The following is a 20,340-nucleotide window of genomic DNA, read 5'->3' as shown; positions in this document are numbered from 1 at the left end:
GACATGGACACATACTCGATAGAAGCTTACATCCGCAAATTGGAGAGATTACAGTCAGCTGAGAGGATGCAGAAGGAGCTCCATGGTCCTGGCTCTGCAGAAACCCACCCTGTTCGCCAGACCAGGCAAGGTACAGCAGGCAGAGATGTTCGGAGGAGCAGTGGGCCATGTTTCGTGTGCGGGAAGATGGGTCACTTTGCGGCTCAATGTTCCAGTAGGGCCAACTCTTCGAGAGGACAGACAACTGATGGGCAGAAGAAGGTGGAAGGACAGGCACTGAAGTGTTTCCAATGTGGAGGAGTGGGGCACATCAGCAGGCAGTGTCCGAGTCTCAGAGGAACATGGGTAGTGCCAGAGAAGAGAACGGATCAGCAGCCAGTCAGGAGGGTGAGAACTATGCCCCAGTGGAGGTGAGGATGCTAGCCACACTACAGGGAATTGAGGTCCCTGTTATCGCAGACACGGGCAGTTCTATCAGTCTGGTTAGTGAGACTCTAGCTGCTCAGGTAGGAGAGGGGTGGACCTCATCACAGGAAGACTTGAGGGCTGCTAATGGGACAGCTGTCAGAGATGTCTAGGCAGGACAAGTCTGGAAGTTGATATTGGGAGCAAGAAGATAGTGCACAGTTTTATCGTGGTGGAGAACATGCTGGATTCTGCTCTTGTGGGGCTAGATGTTCTTCACAAGCTGGGTGCTGTGATTGACTGTGGAAGAGAAGAGGTAGTGCTTGATGGCCTGAGGTTCCCATGGGACAGGAGTATTAGAACGTCAACCCCTGTCACATGTTCAGGATGCTCAGAGACCTTCATAAGGGTGTACCGGGTTGGCCTCATCAGACCCATGCTGTTTGAACCTGAGGAAGTTGAGGGTGTGCAGATTGCCCCTGCTTTGCACATGTCAGGCTCAGGTGTCCCTGTGCGTATGATCAACCATGGGGCGAGGGTGTGGTCATTCTAGCAGGCACAAAACTAGGAAGCTTTGATCCAGTGGAGGTGACTGCCACGGCTGGGGCTAGTGTGGGCAGCACATCGTCTTCGGTGGAGGTGACTGCCGCAGATGGAGATCGTGGGGGTGGCACACCACGTTCACTAAAGCTGCCTTCTTTGGGTCACCTGAGTGAAAAGGAGAAGAAGCCGTTCCAGAATCTTCTGGAGGAGTATCAGGATGTGTTCTCCCAGTCAGCTGAAGACATAGGAAATTACCAAGGGACTCATGAGCTGGTCATCACCACGCCTGTCGGTCAACGGGCGTATCGCACGCCACTGCATCTTCGAGGACAACTGAAAGAGAAGCTGCAAGAGCAAGGAGTGATCGAGGATTCCAAGTCACCGTGGTCGTCACCTGTTGTGATGATCAGGAAGAAGGACGGAAGAGTCCGGTTCTGCTGCGACTACCGAGCGGTGAATACAGTCATCAAGCACGATTCCTACCCCCTGCCAAGGATCGGAGACCTCCTGGAAGCCACGAGGGAAGCCAGGGTCCATTCAGTGCTCGACCAGCGATCTGCCTACTGGGCTGTGCCCATCGATCCGGAATCTCGAGAAGTAACAGCGTTCATCACCAAGTATGGACTCGAGCAGTGGACACGTCAACCGTTTGGGCTTAAAACGAGTCCGGGGATGTTTCAACGGGTTATGGAGGATGTGTTGGGGGGGTTTCAACTGGGAAACAGCAGTGGTCTACTTGGATGACGTCCTCGTCTACAGCTCTTCGATGTCGGAGCATCTGGAGGTGCTGAAGCAGCTGCTGGACCGGTTCCGCCAAGCAGGGTTGAAGCTGCATCCGAACAAGTGCCAGGTGGCGGTCACGAAAGTTATCTTCCAGGGGCATCAACTCGACGAGATGGGGATCCGTCCCACAGTAGACAAGATAAAAGCGGTGAAGGACTGGCCCAGACGAAGCAGCGCCAAGGAAGTGCGTCAGTTTCTGGGCCTGGTTGGCTACTACCGACAGTATATCCCACACTTCGCTGACAAGTCAGTGCATCTGACCAACTTGCTGCAGAAGGAGACAAACTTCGAGTGGACTGAGGACTGCGCGATCGGCTTCCAGACACTGAAGAAGGATCTTCAGTGGTACCCGGTGCTACAGTCTCCTGACCCGGCGGACCAGTTCGTTTTGACAACCGATGCGAGTAACTTTGGATGGGGAGCAGAGCTGAGCCAGTCGAAGGGTGTGGTTGCTTTCGCTTCAGGGAAATAGACGCCAGCGGAGAGCAACTGGAGCGTCACTGAGCGCGAACTGGGAGCTGTGGTGAAAGCGACGTCGAAGTTTCACCACTATCTGGTGGGAAAGCCGTTCCCACTGAAGACCGATCAAGAGGCGATCAAGTTCCTGCACCGCTCGAAGTCACCTTCAGGCCGTCTGTTCCAGTGGATCGAGCAGTTGCGGCAGTACGACTACATCGTGGAGCACGTGGCGGGTCGGCTGATTCCGCATGTGGACGCGCTGTCCCGCAGGTTCGAGACAGACACGAGGAAGCACCAGCTGCGACCAACTGCGGCGGAGTTTGTACCGGAGGAAGGCTTGAGAGTGACTCCAGTTGTGAGGCTGCACCGCTCAACAGTCGTGGACGCGCAAGAGCTATCCACGGAAGGCGAGAACGGTGGCGATGCTGCAGAAGACCGGACATCAATCATTTCGATGACCTGGCTACAGCGACACGGACAGATCCTGTGCTGTGCCAACTTATCCGCCACCTGAAAAAGCAGCCAATGAAGACGGACAAGTTGACAGACACCCAGCAAGCAGAACTGAAATTCTACACCGGACTGCCTGACTTGCGGCTACACAACGGCATGGTCCTGCGGAATTCGAAGGGACATCAAAGAGCACAAGTGATCCTGCCGACAAGGGTCAGACAAAGAGCGCTGCATCTGGCTCATGACGTCCCGATGTCAGGGCATGGAGGTGTGAGGCGAACACTGCACCGTGTGACAGCCGGTTTCTTCTGGTACAACGTACAGCGCGAGGTGAGGCGGTACTGTGGAACTTGCACTTCTTGTCTGAGGATGAAACCGAAGTATGCAGGGTGCAAGGCAGGAAGAGGAACCATACCGGTAGAAGGCGAGCCGTTTCTACACTGGTCAGCGGACATCTTAAAACTACTGGAAAACGACCATGGTCACAAGTACGTTTTGGTCATGACTAACCAATTCAGCAAATGGGTAGAAACATTTGCATTGAAGAGACAGACTGCAGAAGAAGTGGCGCGATGTGTCGTACAAGTCATCTGCCGGTTTGGCGTCATGAAGACTGTTGACCGATCAGGGACGGAACTTTGAGAATGCCCTGATCAAAGGAGTCTGCCAACTGCTGGGCGGGAAGAAGGTGAGAACGACAATCTACCATCCATGCTGCAACGGGCAAGTGGAGCGAATCAACGGGTCGTTACTGGAACTTTTGACTCTCTACGTGGCTGATGACCAACGCGACTGGGACCTGTGGCTGCCGGTGGTGACATCTGCTTACAACTCTGCTTGCCACAGTGCGACAGGATTCTCACCGGAAGAACTGGTCTACGGGAAACTAATGCGAACTGTTCTGGAGGGTGAATTCGACATGGACAGCATCAAGAATCAGTCTCATCGCCAGTTCTTGGTGAAGCTGAGAAATCATCTGAAAAACGCGCATCAGAAGGCATTGGACCTGATTCAGCGAAAGCAAAGTCTTCGCACCGAGACAAGACCGGCAACGCTTCAGCCAGGCGACACAGAGTGGTGTCGTAACTTCACAGCAGGAAAAGGTGTGACCGCAAAACTCGAAACAAAGTTCGAGGGGCCCTATCTCGTGCTGGAGGCCCGACCGCCGGATTACTTGCTGAAGAAGGGGCGGAGACAGCGGCTCGTACACGGCGGACATCTGAAAAAAGCAGAGAAGCCCAGATCTGAGAGAGAAATGGCCGTGCTGGAGATCGAAACTGGAACTGACTGCATCGACACTGGATTGAGCTATACTGAAGGGAACGGAGCGGAGGACCTCACCGGGGAGACGGAGGTGACGACAACGACGACCTTCGACGGCGGCCGAAGAGAAGCTGGGACCGAGGCTATTAAACCGGATGGACTCGTTTGTATCCAGGATCCAGTGCCGGAGAGTGGGGAGCAGCTGGAAGGAGAAGCGGACGACGCAGAGCTCAGCCAGACGGAGCAGCTGGAACGAGAAACGGACGACGCAGAGCTCAGCCAGACGGAGCAGCTGGAGCCGGTCGCGGTGACGGGCGGAGACGTGACGGTCGACGAGACGACATCAGCGCCTAGTGACGCGCTTGAGAAGGCGGATGGTCGCAGGAAGCCGATGGACGACCTGGGCAGAGTGGAACGAGACCAGCAAGCGGCGACACCGAGGTCGCTAGCACAGTAGTCGCCCTGTCAGGTGGTGCCCTTTGGAGCTGACGATGAAGCGTTGGTGGCGCCATCTGGTACGGAGTCGGCCGAAGAGGCGATGCCGGTGGTAACCGGGTCCACGCGGTCGAGACGCGGTCGTGAGGTGCGACGACCGAGGCGGTACCTCGACTAGTCAGGGACCTATACGTAATAAGAGTTGTGGGGTACGGGGTTATTTCGCCTGACGTGGGGATTGTGCTGATTTGTGGAAGTTTGGTGATTGTGCTTTTTGTGATGTGCAGTGACCCTGTGAACTGTGAAGTCAGAGTTACAGTACTGTACCAAGTGAAGTTATTTTTCGTACCCTACGTCTAGTTTAAGGTGAGGGGGATGTTAGAACCGAGCTTAGCGGTTAGGTGAGGTGCATTCTCGACGAAGAACGAAGTCAGCTGTTTGTAATGTGCGGTAGACGATGTAGTTTGTTGTGCACCACTTATGCCTCAGGTTTTGTGAACAGCTGGTTTCAGGGTTGGCAGACGAAATGGGAAAGTGTTGCCCAATAGACGAGCGCTGACATTCCGCGGAGGTCTGCAGAGCTGTCTGAGGTGATGTGGGTGTCCGGCGAGTTTTCGCGGGAGAGGTCGCGCTGGTTGGCGTTGGAGGAGGCACGTTGTTAATAGAAGGCCCGCGGCAGAAGAATATCGGAGTTCCTTTTCTCGGAAGGGAAACGCAGGACGGCAGCTACCAAGTTAACGAAGCGCTACAATTCGCTTAAGTTCACAGCCACAGCCATGTCTGGTCTAAGACTTAAAATCCCTTGTGTCTGAGCTTTATGCACGTGGAATTGTGGAGCCTGGTAAAGATCGGAACACCGATAGGAATTATACCCAGATATGCATGCCATCAGAGTAAATTCATGTGAAAATCTGAATGCTTGGCTGTGTTGTGCTCATGGTCAACATATGGCCATTTAAGTCCGAGTGATGGAAGACAATAGGCAGATTGCGCCGCGAACTGCATGCATCGATCTGGGTTTAGGTGGGTTGGATGAGACCCCTTTCGTCCAGTCGTGACCATTTCAGGCTATAGGGGAAAATGTATCACGGTGGGGCAAGACTACCCACGCCTGGGGCTATATCCACCGAGGCTTAGCCCGCACATGACCTCTCTGCGCGGTATGTGCTTGGCGCTCGAACGGGGACCGTATTTAGCCTATTCATGGCTGGTGCGTGCAGCCTGCCCTGAACTTGGGGCTTGCAAAGTCCCATGGGGTCGCCTTGCCACATCTGACCATAGGGAAGTCACTTGCTACCGAATGCTTAATTCTTGATCATTCCCTGTAGCTTACAACCTTGACCATGTTCGGTTTAACTCTTCAAATGCTCTTGTTTCTGAGCTTGATGCACGTGAAGTTGTGCAGCCTAGTACTCATAGGAACGCCTAGAGAAATTTGATCCAGAAACGTATGCCATCATGGTAACACCACGTGAAACCTACTTCCATTGGCGTCCCGAGGGGTGCAGGATAAAAGGAGGAAGGGATGCAATGGCGAATGTCGCGATCACGGACCGCTTTACGCCATAGGTAACACAGCTATTCGAACACCCGCTAGGGGAGGCGGCCATAATTCTGAGAAAATATAACTTAAGTATATCGCCGTATTTGAAGGTCCAACTGCAAAGGCAAAAATACTATCGCGAAAAATGCAGCAATGCCACGAGAGGAGGCCAAATCACACGCTTATAACGCTCGTAAGTTCAGTTCACACCCATATATCGACAATGCCACCGTGCGGCGTGTCGAAGCACTACAAATGAGTCTCGCCGTCCGCTACAGCGATCACTCTGACTTGCAACTTTCGCATTGACTGACGTCATAAAAACGTTGAATAATGTTAGGAAACGATGGTGTGACCCGAACCATATTTTCTTTCAGCGAAATGGCTAATTTTAGCAGTCATTCGCATTTAAAAGCATGCGAACAGCTGCAAGCGAGCTTTGTGTATCACATCTGAAGCTTGCCTCAATATCTTTAAGTGTGGAATAGTTCCTTTAAGCTGCTAACTGAGACCGGATCTCCTGATGAAATGAAACAGTGCATCGTGATGCATATTGTTAGCAAGCATCGCAAGCGGAGGTCTCACCAGGATTTTAATGGCTGAACTCGCTGGGGTCTGTGAAGCTTGTGGACCGGTACCGGCCAGCTTTATACTGGCTGGAGGCCGTCCTAACTGGGAGTCAGGCCTGGGGCCAGCGGTAACACTCGCATGTTGCGGGGAGGTTTAGTCGGCTTCTTTACGGCGGTCGGTGATAGCCCTCGTTTACCCGTCCCCCAAGATCCGAGAAGCGCCCCATCCCCTCGTGCAAATAGCTGGGTGATGACTTCTTGCTTGAAAGCTCTATTTGCAGTGTTGCAGTGATGCACATGCTTTTAAGACGGTAGAATGCTAGAACGCCGGCGTAGTACGAGCCGCCGGACGCTGTCGCAGATGGTCGCACCCCAAGTTTTCCTTGCCGTGTCTAGCCATAGGGAAGCCATTTGCTACTGAATGCTGCTAATATGGCGTCAGTGGTTGTCTGACCTGTATCGCCACGGGATCCTCGGGCACAACCGTTCTGGGCGCCGGACGCTGGCCCCGTCCGTCCCGGGTGTTATATAAGACATCTGTGGGCTGCTGTAGGCGTACATTTCCATGCTTAATCGTTTTGCGCGCCACCCGTCCGGGACCGGAGGGGCTTCGCGCGCAGAGCGTGTGAAAGTGAACCAGCCGGCCATGGTGGAGGCCTCCCCCCACGAACAAACACGTTCATCAGGCCGAGAGATGAATGCAGCTCGGCTCGACGATCCAACCGGTCACCTCACGTCGTCAAAACAATGCCAGGTGCTTTCCCCAAAACAGCCGTGACGGCGGCCCCATCTGCCAAAATAATTCATCACGCCAAGAGAAATGGAGGCGAGAGCAGGCGATCGGCGAAGCAACATGCGCGCAGCAACGTGCAAATAGCACGTTGTGAGGATGTTTGCTGTTTCGCCCGAGCAACCCCCGCCGCGCCGGCGCTGCCGTCGCCCCAGATGCCATCAGAATAGCCACGCCGCGTTGGAACTGGGCCGGGGTGGGGCGAGCAGGGCCCGCCCGAGGCGAGAGCGGCGGGCCTTGCGTGGTCGCCAGCGACGCCACGCCCGAGATCTGCCCTAGAGACACATTGGGGGCGGATTCTGGGAGCGGTGCACGCCGGCCTAGCGATACATTGGACGGAGGGGCGAGGCGGCAAACCCATTGGGTCACGCGAGAAGACGAGGGCGAGCCGACCCAGTTGAGAGGTGTCGATAATCGATAAAACATCATGCGAGGGGCTCCGGAGAGACTGTAGCGGTGAACCATGTGAAGCAATAGATCATGCCCCAGGACAGTGTTAACGTAGGGAAAAGATCACGGCTCAGGGGCAGTGCGTTAGTCCGTGGACGCGGTGGGGTGGGACGCGGTGGCGCAGGCGAGTCGCGCGCCGATCGTGTTGCGGGTGGGCTTGAAAGGAGTATAAGAGGTGCTGCTCGGGGCGCGTAGAGTCTCCCTGTCGGCGTTGTGTGCGGCAGTTCGCCGTTGTGTGTGCGCGGTGGTCCAGCCGAGATGTGGTCTCCGAATACGGGACAGAGTACAGTGCTAGTGAGTGCGCCCGACGCCTAAAGCTGCATCTCGAGGCCGACCCTCCGAGACCCCAGCTCACAGCGCCCGGCTGTGACATTCGGCACGGCGGACGACGGTCACAGGCGACAGCACATACAATGTGAGTGCCCAGGCTGTTGTCCCCCATCCCGCCGGGATTTGGACGGCTGACGCTCCGAGCGTGCTCTTTCACCCCTTCCCACAGGGCGGCGTAGGCCGCTGTTATCAGATCCCTCCCATGGAGCTGGGGAAAGGGGAGGGGCTCGGGTGTGTGTGTGTAAGGTGCCACGCGGCTCGGCACTGAGCCCGCGCGAAGCGACGGACTGGTGTGCCGCTGTGTGTGAATGATTTTTTCCTCGTTTTCTTGTGTGTGTAAATACAGATGACGGTTTGCGTTGCAATGGTTTAGCGAGGGAGCGAGGTTGGATGAGGATGGCTCGGGCGGCGAGAGGACACTCGGCCCGGCGTTGGGCGGTGCTTCGTCTGGATGCGTGCTTGGGCGCGGCGGCCTGCTCGTTGACCCGCCCCGTAGCTGTCCGGATTTCGCCGGTGGAGGAGGTTATGCAGAGGCGCGGCGGCTTGTCTGGGTCCACGCCAGGTCGTCGTCGCGGCCAGGCGCGGCGTGCGGGCCGCGCCGACATGTCCCCGGGGGTCTCCGGCGGCAATGGCGGTAGAATGTGGGTTAGGTGAACGGTTGGCCTTATCTTGTTCCCTCGGTTGTTTTTTTTTCCTTCTTTCCAGTAGCTCGAGGTGGCCGGACCCTCACGGGTTCGATCCAGCGCACATGCTCGGGTTCTCTCACGACCACGCTGCCTTTTCCCCATTCGTTGTTGATCGCTTTGCCTAGGCCGATGGACTGCATAGTCTGGTGGGATTTCCGCACAGACCAAGGTTCGTTTTCCCGCCAATTGGGTGTTTGGTCTTCCACTCCCGTTGTCGCAGGTGTGTGTGCGTCTTTTGTTGTTTTTTTTTTTCAAGACGCCGAATTCCCGCCAGAGAACGACCAGCGCGCATGCGCGATCCGCTCACAATCGCGCTGCCCTTTTGCCATCTGTTTTGATCGCCTTGCCGGGTCGACGGGCGGAATGGTCTCGCCGCACGTCCGCGCATGCCTAGGCTCGCTTCGCGTTCAGTTGGTCGCTCGCGTTCCATCTTTCCCCCCGACTCGTCGCGGGACGCCGAGCTCTTACCAAGCTCGGCCCGGTGCGCCTGCTCACACTTCGTTGCGTGCGTGCTGCTCCTCCCCCCCCCCCCCCCCCCCCCTCTCGTTCGCTTGATCACTCGTCCGCCCCGATAAATCAGCTGGTTCAGGGAGGTATCCACGCGTGGGTGAGGTCGACTGCTGCTTTTTTTGTATTCTGTTTCGCTTTTTTGTCGTTGTCCCCCATTTTATTCATATTCTTTTCTTTTTCCGCTCGCCTCGCTGTTTAATAGGTTAGCGCGGTCCAGCTCCACCCAACGCATGCGCCGCACAGGCTCCCCCAGCGAGCGCGTATATTCCCCGTTTTCTACCCTCTTCGTTTCGCTAGGTCTGGATCGTTCTCTGACCGAGCGATGCACGGGGTCCATGTTTGGTTGGCGAAGATCCACCTCGTTCGCGGAGGATCCGATAAGGACGCCGGAGGCTCGGCGTAGGGAAGAACGGCAGCGAATTTTCCGAACCGGACGGGATCCCGAGATGTTGGCTAGAGGTCGAGGGGAGACCGCCTGCCGGGGAACCGAGGCACAGCGGCGAGGTGTGCCGAGCCCGCTACATCTCGAGGGATCGCCCGCGGTTCTGCGAGACCAGGGAAGGTTACTAGCGAGACGTCGTCGGGGACAGCGAACGGAAGGAGACATGGACGCCATCTGTCAGCCGACATGGGCAATCGCGACAGAGGGCAGCACCCGGCGGCGCGCGATGGCGACGGAGCGGTCCAGTGCTCGCGACCCGCCGGCAGGTGTGCAGCTCGGCGTGGCTACGACAAGGACGAGGAGCCAGACGACCGTAGTCCTGCTTTTATGCATATAGATGTTTGTGGGTAGAGCGGCTCAAGACAAGGTTTCTCTCTTTTTTCGGAGACGGCTGACTCGTTCTATTATTTCCCGCTTGACCCCAGGCGCGACGGCATAAAGAGGCATTGGTCATGATGTGACCCAGGACCCGTGGAGGCCGCCCGGGATGCTTGATTGTGCATGGCGGTGGCGGAGTCTATCCGTGGAGTCCCCGCCTTGGAAGAGGACAAGAGTCAGCCTAATCTTCTCCGACGTGGTGTACGCCAGGCCTTATGAGCGATTGGTGGCTGGATGTTCGGGACGGATAGAGATCCTGCTATCGGCGCTCATAGGGAGGGCGACGAGGAATCAGGTCGCCGGACAGGCCGGTCAGGCCGAGTCTCCAGAGCGCGCCGGCCTAGGAAACCGTAAGGCATGGACGCAGGTCGCGCCGGGCGCTCGTCGTCTGCCGAGAGGCTCCACCGTCCCATAGAGCGCGCTGTCTATCCCCAGGCCTCTGAGGGACGCTCCGTGGGGCGGTGCCCTGCATGCCGGAAGCGACGCCTCCGTGCTGGACGGGGCGCTGCCTAAGGCGCATGCGCGGCAGCGGGAAGCTGCGAGCGGTGGGTGTGGTCGTGCGAATGGTGGACCGCCCATCGTGGACGGAAGGCGGGGAACGTCGTCCAAAAAGGGAGCCTTCACCCTGGAGGTCAGGCGAGGGAACGAGCCGCCGTCCAGCTTCGGACACCCGGTGTCGGCCCAGCAGCTGCGTCGGTGCCAAGCTAGCAAATTAATGCGATACACTTTTAACAGGGTTTAAACGTGGCTTTATGGTAAGATCGAAATGTGACAAATGAATTTAACTTGACTTAACGAGGGCACACACAAACGAGCCAATTATAATGCCAAGGCGCAGGAAATAAGAGGGGGGGGGGGCGGGGTCCCACCCGGGGCGGGGTCCCACCCCCGTGTGAGCCAAGGATGAATGGGATGATGTGGGCGCCAGCGTATGCGGATGCTTGGAGTGAGTGCGGTGGGGCGCCAAGTGCATGGAGTCTGCGTGGATTAGTTAATGCGGGGGGGGGGGGGTGGTCCCAGGGCCATTACCCAGCGGGCTCTTGCCAATGTAATTCGCCAGTGCGTGGGACCCTTGCCAGTGGGCGTATTAGTATGCATGTTTTTTCCGTTTTTGCCCCGTTTAAATATTATCGCGAGCTAAAGGGTGAAGGTGATGTACCGTGATTAAGGGCGCACAGCCATGGGCGGGGAGACAAACGTTCATGGTGCCTGATCGGACCCACCATCCCGCCAATGCCCCGGTCACCCGCTTCATCCTAGCTCTGTGGCTCACATCAGTGTGTTGGTGTCGGGTGTACCGGATCCACAACGTGCCGAGTCGTGCGGCAACATCACCTGGCTCGCATGCTGACCAATGGGCTCCTCATTATAAATTCGCTCTTGTGGGGAGACGCGACAGCGGCAGCCGGCGGCGCATATCCAGCGGCGGCCAGGCAGTCGGGCACGGCGTCCACCGCAGAAAAAAACCCGTACACTGTCTGGCTGGTTGAATCTGCGTGGAATAATTCAAGTTAGTTTTGAACAGGAATACAACTGTCTGTAATACGGCAGCAGCCTATGAAGCTTACTGTACTCACAAATAAAAAACAAGAATAAAATAGGATGCTGGCCTCGTCCGTCGCGTAAGTCGTTGGGGCTGTGTCATGTGTGGCGTATGTATGTTGTCTCGTGGGTTTAATTGACGTGGAATATTTTATATTAGTTTAGAGCAAGCATACACATCTTTGCAACACAACAGAAGCTTGTCAAGGTCGCCGTCGACCATGTGGTACCGTTAACCATTGACCATTCGTTTGGTACCGAGAACACGCCAACGCAAAACAGACCGCCGATCCATCCCCATCCCTATTTCATCCACTTACTACTAGTGATATGGATGTTGTCTCTGTAGCATTACACACCAGCTTCGCCCAGGTCAGTCTATCTACTCATGTCTGCAAGTCGATATGAAGCGCTAATTCAAGGTGGCAGGGAGGGCAAATGAAATGCGTTTATATGATATCATAGCTTTCAGCGCCTCAAATAATTTCATGACCTTTATGTGCATCCATCCACAACAACTACCTTCATAAAGTCGACAATAAAACAGGAAGGACCTTGTTGGTGTTTTCACGTTTACAGCATCCTCAGACATAGAGACATCTGCAGTCATTGAGTGCCTCACTCAGTTGATGACTAAATTTGGTTTGCTCACCTGCATACATTCCATACAAAGTTTACCCCCCCCCCCCCCCACTCCCAATTTTCAGATCTTATTGGTGTTGAACGTAGCTTTGTTCTACATTAAACATGCATCCTATTCGCCTAGTTCACCAGCGATCTTGCTCAACCCTACTGGACAAGACTGCGTAATGTCATAAAAGGCGGCATATCATCCTGCCATAGACGCCGGATGCAGGTATTGAGGGGCAAACCCAAGATCCCTTCGGTAGCAAAGGCTTCATTCCGTCACTTTATATCGCCTTGATTCCTCTGCACGACCGCTCACAGTCCCCTTAGCACGTGCTTATGAAGTGCAAACTGTGAGAGCACATGTTTATTGCATGATGCATCCTTTTTAAGTGTCTCCGGATCGACCATGGGACCTCCGTGTCGTCAGAACAGCAGCCGGAACGCACTGTGCACTGGAACGAAATGGCCCTTTAGCCCTGGACCGGTCATGATAATGTGCCCCTTATTGTTCTACGCACTTCCTTGCCTTGAAGGCGCAAAAGGTCGGAGAAGTGATAAATATAGTGGATCAAGATGAGATAAAGAGGAAAATGGTCAACTCGTGCTCACTTGGCAAGGTTATGTTTTTGCACTATCGACTAGTAAAACAAGTAAAATAGACAATTTCAGACCCTGAGCCCTCGCAATTTAAAGAGCCAGAACAGCAATGGCCGCTGATTTAATGGATGCTCCCCTATCCGAATGTAGTGCAATAGAACACTGCTTGGATATATGCAGGTCGACAAACCAAATATCAGCACCAACGGAGTGAGGTACTCAGTGACTACAGATGTCGGCATGTCTGCGGAAGCTATAAGCGTGAAACACTTAAGAGTTCCTTCGTGATTCGTCGTAGACTTTGCAAAAGTAGTTGTTGCAGATGGATGCACACATTGGTACCCTGAAATCGTTAGAGATGGTCAAATATATTAACATGAAAGATGCACACATCGGCCCACTGAAATCGTTGAAGCTCAAATTTATCATTATATTTCAACTCATTTCAGTTGTTCATATCACCGCAGATCATCTGTAATGTTTTTTTTTAATGACACACAAAAAATGTAAAAACCCATACCAGCAGATGAACGTTAAAGGGGCCAGACAGGAAATAGAGTTTGTCTGACAAAATATAAACACGGGAGTGGCAGTGCAGCCTGAGGAGCATCTAAGACCAGCCACGATTGGTGCACTTAGATTTCAGCCCTATGGTGTTGCCCAAAAAGAAACGGTATATACGGACCCTCCTCCCTCGCCGAACTTCTCAGACGTTTGTATACCATATTCATAAAAGGGTGGTAGATTCTTGCCTGTCTACCTCCCTGGGGCTGCTCTTATTTGAAAGGCGTAGTTGTTTATCTCCGTTTGCATTTTACCATGCCAACTACCTATTTTCCATATCGGTATGATATCAGAACAAAAGAGAAATCAAAGGCGCAGGGCATGACGGCTGGTGACTCAGTTGTTATGGTGCAGGCTGTTGACGAGCTGCAATCATGCCTGGGGCAAAGTTAGCATGACATGTCACGACTGCAAAAAGTTATGTCTTTTTCAAGCTGTGTGCTTTACAGCTATACTAAGTCAAAATATGTTGACAATTTAGCAGATTTCTCGTATATTGCCCAGAAATACAAAGTATCCCAACTGTATATATTCACTAACAATGAGAAAAACATGGTATTTATAAACGCATATGGTTTCGAACAGCATGTTTCAGGCTTCAACTTGAAGAAACCAGAATTCTTGGCTTGGAATATTTGCCAGTTGTGAATTCATAAAATGCTTCGCTGTTTAAAACAAGCACTGATACATGATGTGAAATGTATCCTGTTTCATGTCGCTCTCTATCCAAAACTCTGAATCTGAACAGATTGGATGTCTATAGGTTTAGGGTAATAAAGAGATTTACTTTAGCGGGAAGAATGACAGATGCTGCATATCTGTTAAGTTGTCATGGATGATCAAAAACTGCTAGTTAGTGCAGATGGTGTGATCGTTACTTCCTTTAAAACCATGTCCTTATAAGACGGCTACCTCTCATAGCTTAAACACATATGAAACAAATGTGGTTACCATGCTGCTCATGCTGTACAGCGTATCTCAGCTAGCCAAAGTTGTACAACCTTTTCTTGCAAAAATTTCAGCAAGAACATTTCTTGCATCTTGGTGGGAATATACCGCATTTCAGAAACCCCTGTTTATGAGGTACATATAATAACCGTATGCATCAAATTTATAATTAAAATGTCTCGAAGCCAAGTTGGCACACACGGAAACGATGCCGCGGGGAAATCGGTCCCAGTACCGTGGGGAACGCGCTGTCGCTGCTGCTGGAGAGTCTAATGTCGCGGCCACGAAAGATCCCGCTCTCCCTGCCACGGAAGAAGCCGCCGTAACTACCAGGACGAACCTCCCCCACAGCCACGGAGATATCCGCTTGCTCCGCCGCGAGGAAAACTGCTGGCTTCGTCGCCGGCACAGCCGGAGCGGCCACCAGCTGTGTAACGCATACGGCGAAGTCGGCACTTCCACAGAGGGAGCCACCACAGAGAGTTACCACGGAGGGAGCTACCGGCGTCATCGGAGCGGGGGGGTCCACCGGCTCAGGTGCTGCACCCAAAACGCTATAGGGGGAGATACCAAGCATTCGTCGTGAGGAAGGAAAGCTGAAAGCTGAAAGATTTCGCGATATTAACACAACCCTGGGTTGCACATCGGTTATCCACACACGAGATTGGGCAGTCAAACTGGAATCTGGCGGACAGCGTGCCGCGAAGACGGCTCCATGAGTAGAAAAACGAAAAATGTGCATCTTAACGGTCGAAAATGGAGGGGACGCAACGTCATTGCAGGGAAATTGGAATGCCGCTCCGCCCACCCACCACTTGCGGCGTCAACAAACATGGGTAAACCATCAATACGCACTCTGGCATTAAACTGAGAGAATGCACTAAACACGGCAGGTTTTCGGTTCAACAACAACTGAACACAAAGAGAGCACTTAAATGGGAATGTTCCACATTTGAAGACATTGAGGTGAGCATCAGATACGATAAAATCAGCTCACTTGTAACTAATGGTTTAGATTTAAGTGAAAAGGACTGCTCTCGACAATCAGCAATTATCAAATATGTTCATGAATACGGCATCGTGTGAGTACGTCGAGAGGTGCGGATGTTTGCTGTCGCGTGCTTGTTGAGCCAGAATATCGTCATGCGTTTGTGTTTGAGCCCTTTTCTCGTGGTGTTTTATATTCGTCCTGAATTTTGTATTGCTTTATTGCATTTACATATCCAGATATGGCGCTATTCCTACGTTCTTCCATCCCAGTTTTCTTTCAATCATAACTCCTATCACTGCAGAAATTCCCGTATCACGTAGCACAAAAATGATTCGTGTTGGAAACTTGTACTCAACCTATTAAAGTAGTTGCAGGCCACCTGCTGTCCGTTGATGCCACGAATCGTGCTGATGTATGCCAGACACGAATAATTTTATAATCATATTCGTATTGACACTGAACACTGCCCGGCCAACAAGGTGGTGTCATTTGCGTGATATTTCTATGGCGTCGTGGATGTCTGATTGACTTCGAACTAGCCTGCCAAAAACAGTCTGCAGAAGTTCGCGGACGTCAGGCTTAAAAACAAGAGGACTTAAAGTTTCCAAAAACGCGTGGCTGTGAACTGCATGGAATGGTGAATAATTAGGATTTATATGTTCCCCACCCTTCCATTAAATATATCCATACCACTGGTTCAAAGCATATTTTGTATTGCATCAAACACGGTCCACATCTTTAAGTTTCACATACCAGCCAAGTTTGGCAAACTATGTACGTACCCTGGCATCAAGCTGAGAGAATGCACGAACTAGGACAGCTTTCCGGTGTGACGACATACGAATTCAAACAGAACGCTTGGGAGCGAGTCAGAAATGAAAAGGTATCATTTGATTGCAGGTGAGCAGGCTCACAGCACTTACTAAAACAGGCGAAGGTAAGGTTCGGGTGAATAGAGCTGTACGAGTAAGAAACGCCCTCCGGGCCGTACGTGCCCTGGAACGTGACGGGAGCGCCGGAGGCAGCGTACGTCTGAGGGTAGACACGGAGAGCAGCTTCGTTGTACAGGCGGGCGTGCTCAGCCTTGGCGGCGGCCACGTTAGGGGTATCGCTGATCAGCAGGGCGCTGCGTTTCTTGCGGCAGCCGCTCTTAGTCTTAGCGAGCGTCTTCACGTCGGTGACGGCAGCCGCCGGCAGGTTGGTGCCAGACACGCGGTAGCCGGACTCGTCCACAACGTAGTCGACCGTCTGTTTCACACCATTGAGGTCCACGTAACTAAAAGGAGCCGACGATAGGAAAGACGCTGATTTTGCCGTCGAACTTGGTGGTGAGACCGCCGTCTTGGGGGCGGACACCGGCCGGCCGAGTTGGCAGCGAAGCCGTTATAGAGGGCAGCAGCGTATCTGGTATAGGGGGCGGCCAGGTTGGTCCAGTATGTGCGGACGTCCGGTTGTACCGAGTAGGCCGGGCCGCTGTAGGGCTGGGCGTACTGGGCAGCCGCGACGGCCAGGACAGCACACACTACCATCTGAAAAGGACAAAATCAACTCAATATTTGTTGCTGAAAAGAGCTGGAAGAAGAGAAGCAAGTCCAAAGAACGTTGATGCTGAACAAAAATTTGTATGCAAAGTTTGTCATATATTTTCCGAGTCATTGGTGCCAAGTGGAAAGATGAGATCGCAATGGTTATAAACATCTCCAGGACAAAAGGGCATTCCAGCTATGTTGACATATTTTTTTTAACATCTTTGAGCTGATATCACCGTGCGGACATATAATGGCTGCGTTGTTGCAACGAAGCAGTGACTGGAGAAGAGAAACATTTTTGATATTTCAAATCACTTTCGTTAAAGGGACTGTATCACATTTGTATTGGGTTCTGAAGTGAGATGCACATCTTCATGGTCATTTTCTGAAGTTTACAGGCACAGCCACGTCCGGTTTAAGACTTTAAATCCTCTTGTTTCTGAGCTTGATGGACGTAAACTTGTGGAGCCTAGTAAACACCGGAACACCTATAGACATTTTACCCAGGCATGTATGTCATCATAATAATCAGGTGAAAATCCCTTCACGTTGGCTGCGTCGTGCTTCTGGTGAAAATATGGCCACTTAACCATTCGTGTTTATGGTGACGCATGCAGAACAAAATACAATAGATAACGGTGGAGCAGGACTCCTGTGGGTCTATCCCCCGAGCATCAGCTCGCTCGGGGTCCTTCTGTGCGGTATGTGCTCGCCATTTGAACGGGGACCGCATAACGGGGTATTTGGCGTGTTCATGGCTGAGCGTGCAGCCTGCCCTGGGCTTGGTAATTGCAAAGTCCCATGGGGTCGCCTTGCCGCATCTAACCATAGGGAAGTCTCTTGCTACCGAATGCTTAATTCATGATGATTCTCTGCGCTAAACAACTCTGACCCTGTCTGGTTTACCACTTTAAATGCTCTTGTTTCTAAGCCTGAGGCACGTGAGCTTGTGCAGCCTAGTATCCATAAGAACGCCTAGGGGAATTTCATCCAGATATGTATGCCATCATAGTTACGTCACGTAAAAACGTATTTTGGCATTGTCATCCCGACGAATGCAGGATAAAGGGAAGAAAGGATGTAATGGCAAATGTCGCGATCACGGACCGTTTTACGTAATAGGTAGCACAGCCATGCGGACAATTGGTAGATGACGCAGACAAAAGACAGAAATAACCCAGGAATGACGCCGTAATAAAAAATGCAACTGCAAAAACAAAAATCCTATCACGAAAGATACAAGAATGCCACGAGGAACAGCCCACTCTCACGCAACGATCTTAACGATCGTAGGTTCAGGTCACACTCATAGATCAACAGTCACCGTGCGGCATGTCAAACCACTACGAGTGAGTCTCGCCGTTCGCAACAGCGGCAACTCCGACGTGGCACAACTCGCAGTGACTCTAACGTCACAAAAACGTTCCACGACACAATAAAGCGATAGTGTGATCAAAATCACCCTATAGCAAAATTGTTATATTCAACAGCCATTTGCATTCAACAGCTTGCAAAATCGGAACACCGATAAGTATTTTACTTAGACATGTGCGCCATCTTAGTAAAATCACGTCAAAGCCTCAACGCATTAGCTGTGTTGTCTTATGTTGAAGATATGGTCATTTAACCATTCGTGCCTGTGGTGATGCACACAGAATAAAGGACAGTGGAAAACGGTGGGGCAAGACTACACGCGCCTGGGGGTCTATCCGCCGAGGCTTGGCCCGGGACCTCACTGTGCGGTATTTGCTAGACGCTCGGACGGGTGCCGCATAAGGGTGCATCCGACCTATCCATAACTGGCGCGTGCAGCATGCCCCGGACCTAGAACTCGCAAACTCTCAAAGGGCTGCCTTGCCGCATCTAACCTCAGAGAAGTCGCTTCCTAACCTAATGCTTAATTCACTATCATTCTCTGTAGCTCACCACCGTAACGCATAACGCCTAACGAGGGATCCACGATAAAAGAAAGAAGGGATGCAACGGCGAATGTCGCGGTCACGAATTGCTTTACGTAATAGGTAACACAACTATTCGAACACCTGCTAGATGAGGGCGGACATAACTCTGAGAAAAATAACCCAGGAAAGAGCGCCGTAATCGAAAACGCAACCGCAAAAGCAACTGCAAAGACAACGATACTGTCACAAAGAAAAGAAAAAAATTGTCAACAATATCACGAGAAAAAGCCAAATCACACGCATGTAATGCTCTTATGTTATTTCACATTAATATATCAACACTGTCGCCTTGCAGCGCGTCAAAGCACTACCAGTGAGTCTCGCCTTCGCTGCGAGCGGTCACTCTGAAGCGGCAACTCTCGGCATTGACTCTGTCAACTTTAGCATTGACTTGCATTTCCGTTTTCAGCAGCCAGATAGTTTCAGCAGTCAGCTGCATTTAAAAGCATGCGAACAATTACTAGCGAAACCTCTTGTATATCATGTTTCAAAGATGCCACTGATAGTCCCTAGTGTGTAAACGTTTCCTCAAGCTGATTGGGGACTGGATCTCCTGATGAAATGAAACAGCTCCATCGGTGATGCACATCGCTTAGAAAGCATCGCAAGGGTACGGTGAAGGAACGCACACAGACTTTCATCGCTGAACCCTCACTGGCGTCTGCTGATAAATTGTGGACCGGTACCGGCCAGCTTTATACCAGCTGGGGACCACGATCTATGAGAGCCAACGCCCTCGCCGCTGGTCACACTCGCATGTTGCGGGGAGGTTTAGTCGGCTGCATTAAGGCGGTCGGTGAAAACCCTCGTTTACCCGCCCCCCCCCCCCTCAAGGTCGCAGAAAGGTCCCATCCCCTCATACAAATTGCTGAGTGTTGAGCCTCTTGCTGGAAAGCTCTGCTTGCAGTGCTAGAGTGTTGTGATGCTTTTAAGACGGTAGAATGTTATCGTCGGTGTGGGATGAGCTGCCTCAGATACCAATACGGGACGCTGTCTCAGATATTCGCACCAACGGTTTTCCTTGCCGTGTCTGGCCATAGGGAAGTTGTTTGCTTCGGAATGCTGGTAATATGACGCCAGTGGTCGTCTGGCCTGTACCACCATGAGACCACTGATCACGGTCCTTTTCGGCGCAGGGCGCTTGCCTCGTCCGTTCCGTGTGTTATATAAGAGATTTATCGGGTGCCCAGCTGGTTGGAATTGGGTGGAATAGTTCAAGTGTATTTTCAGCAAGAATACAAACGCCTGTAATACAACAGCAGCCTATCAAACTCGCGGTAGGATTAATTTCACACAAACGAGACGCTCACTATACGAACAACACAAAAGAGAACGCTGGCCTTATCCGCCGCGTAAGTCGCTGAGGTTGGGTCATATGTGGTGTATGTATGTGTCTTGTGGATTTAAGTGTGGAATATTTAAATCAGTGTAGATCAAGCATACAAATGTTTGCAATTCCGCAGAAGCTTCTCAACATCACCGTTGACTTTGTTTGACCCCAAGGACATGCTAACGAAAAACAGGCCGCCGTGGCATCCA

At 52.4% G+C, this 20,340-nt stretch overlaps 2 protein-coding genes across 2 annotated transcripts; one reads left to right on the top strand and one right to left on the bottom strand.

Moving 5' to 3' along the window:
• The first annotated feature begins 1,642 nt into the window (after positions 1 to 1,642).
• Positions 1,643 to 4,363, top strand: LOC119100308 (uncharacterized). Its single transcript, XM_037223413.1, has 4 exons — positions 1,643 to 2,083; positions 2,375 to 2,533; positions 3,272 to 3,331; positions 4,082 to 4,363. Exons 1-4 carry the CDS (start codon positions 1,643 to 1,645, stop codon positions 4,361 to 4,363), a joined length of 942 nt encoding a protein of 313 aa, XP_037079308.1.
• Positions 4,364 to 9,672: 5,309 nt separating this feature from the next.
• Positions 9,673 to 16,840, bottom strand: LOC119100306 (uncharacterized). The gene is made up of 3 exons (XM_037223412.1): positions 16,668 to 16,840; positions 16,342 to 16,587; positions 9,673 to 9,694 (listed from the first exon to the last, which is right to left on the bottom strand). The coding sequence occupies exons 1-3, from the start codon at positions 16,838 to 16,840 to the stop codon at positions 9,673 to 9,675; spliced, it is 441 nt and encodes a 146-aa protein (XP_037079307.1).
• Positions 16,841 to 20,340: the final 3,500 nt, after the last annotated feature.

Source organism: Pollicipes pollicipes, unplaced genomic scaffold (genome assembly GCF_011947565.3).
Source record: "Pollicipes pollicipes isolate AB1234 unplaced genomic scaffold, Ppol_2.1 Scaffold_4881;HRSCAF=5763_pilon_pilon_pilon, whole genome shotgun sequence".
Taxonomy (NCBI): Eukaryota; Metazoa; Arthropoda; class Thecostraca; order Pollicipedomorpha; family Pollicipedidae; genus Pollicipes; species Pollicipes pollicipes.
The sequence above is the reverse complement of the archived record's forward strand: the minus strand, read 5'-3'. Positions and strand labels throughout refer to the sequence as shown.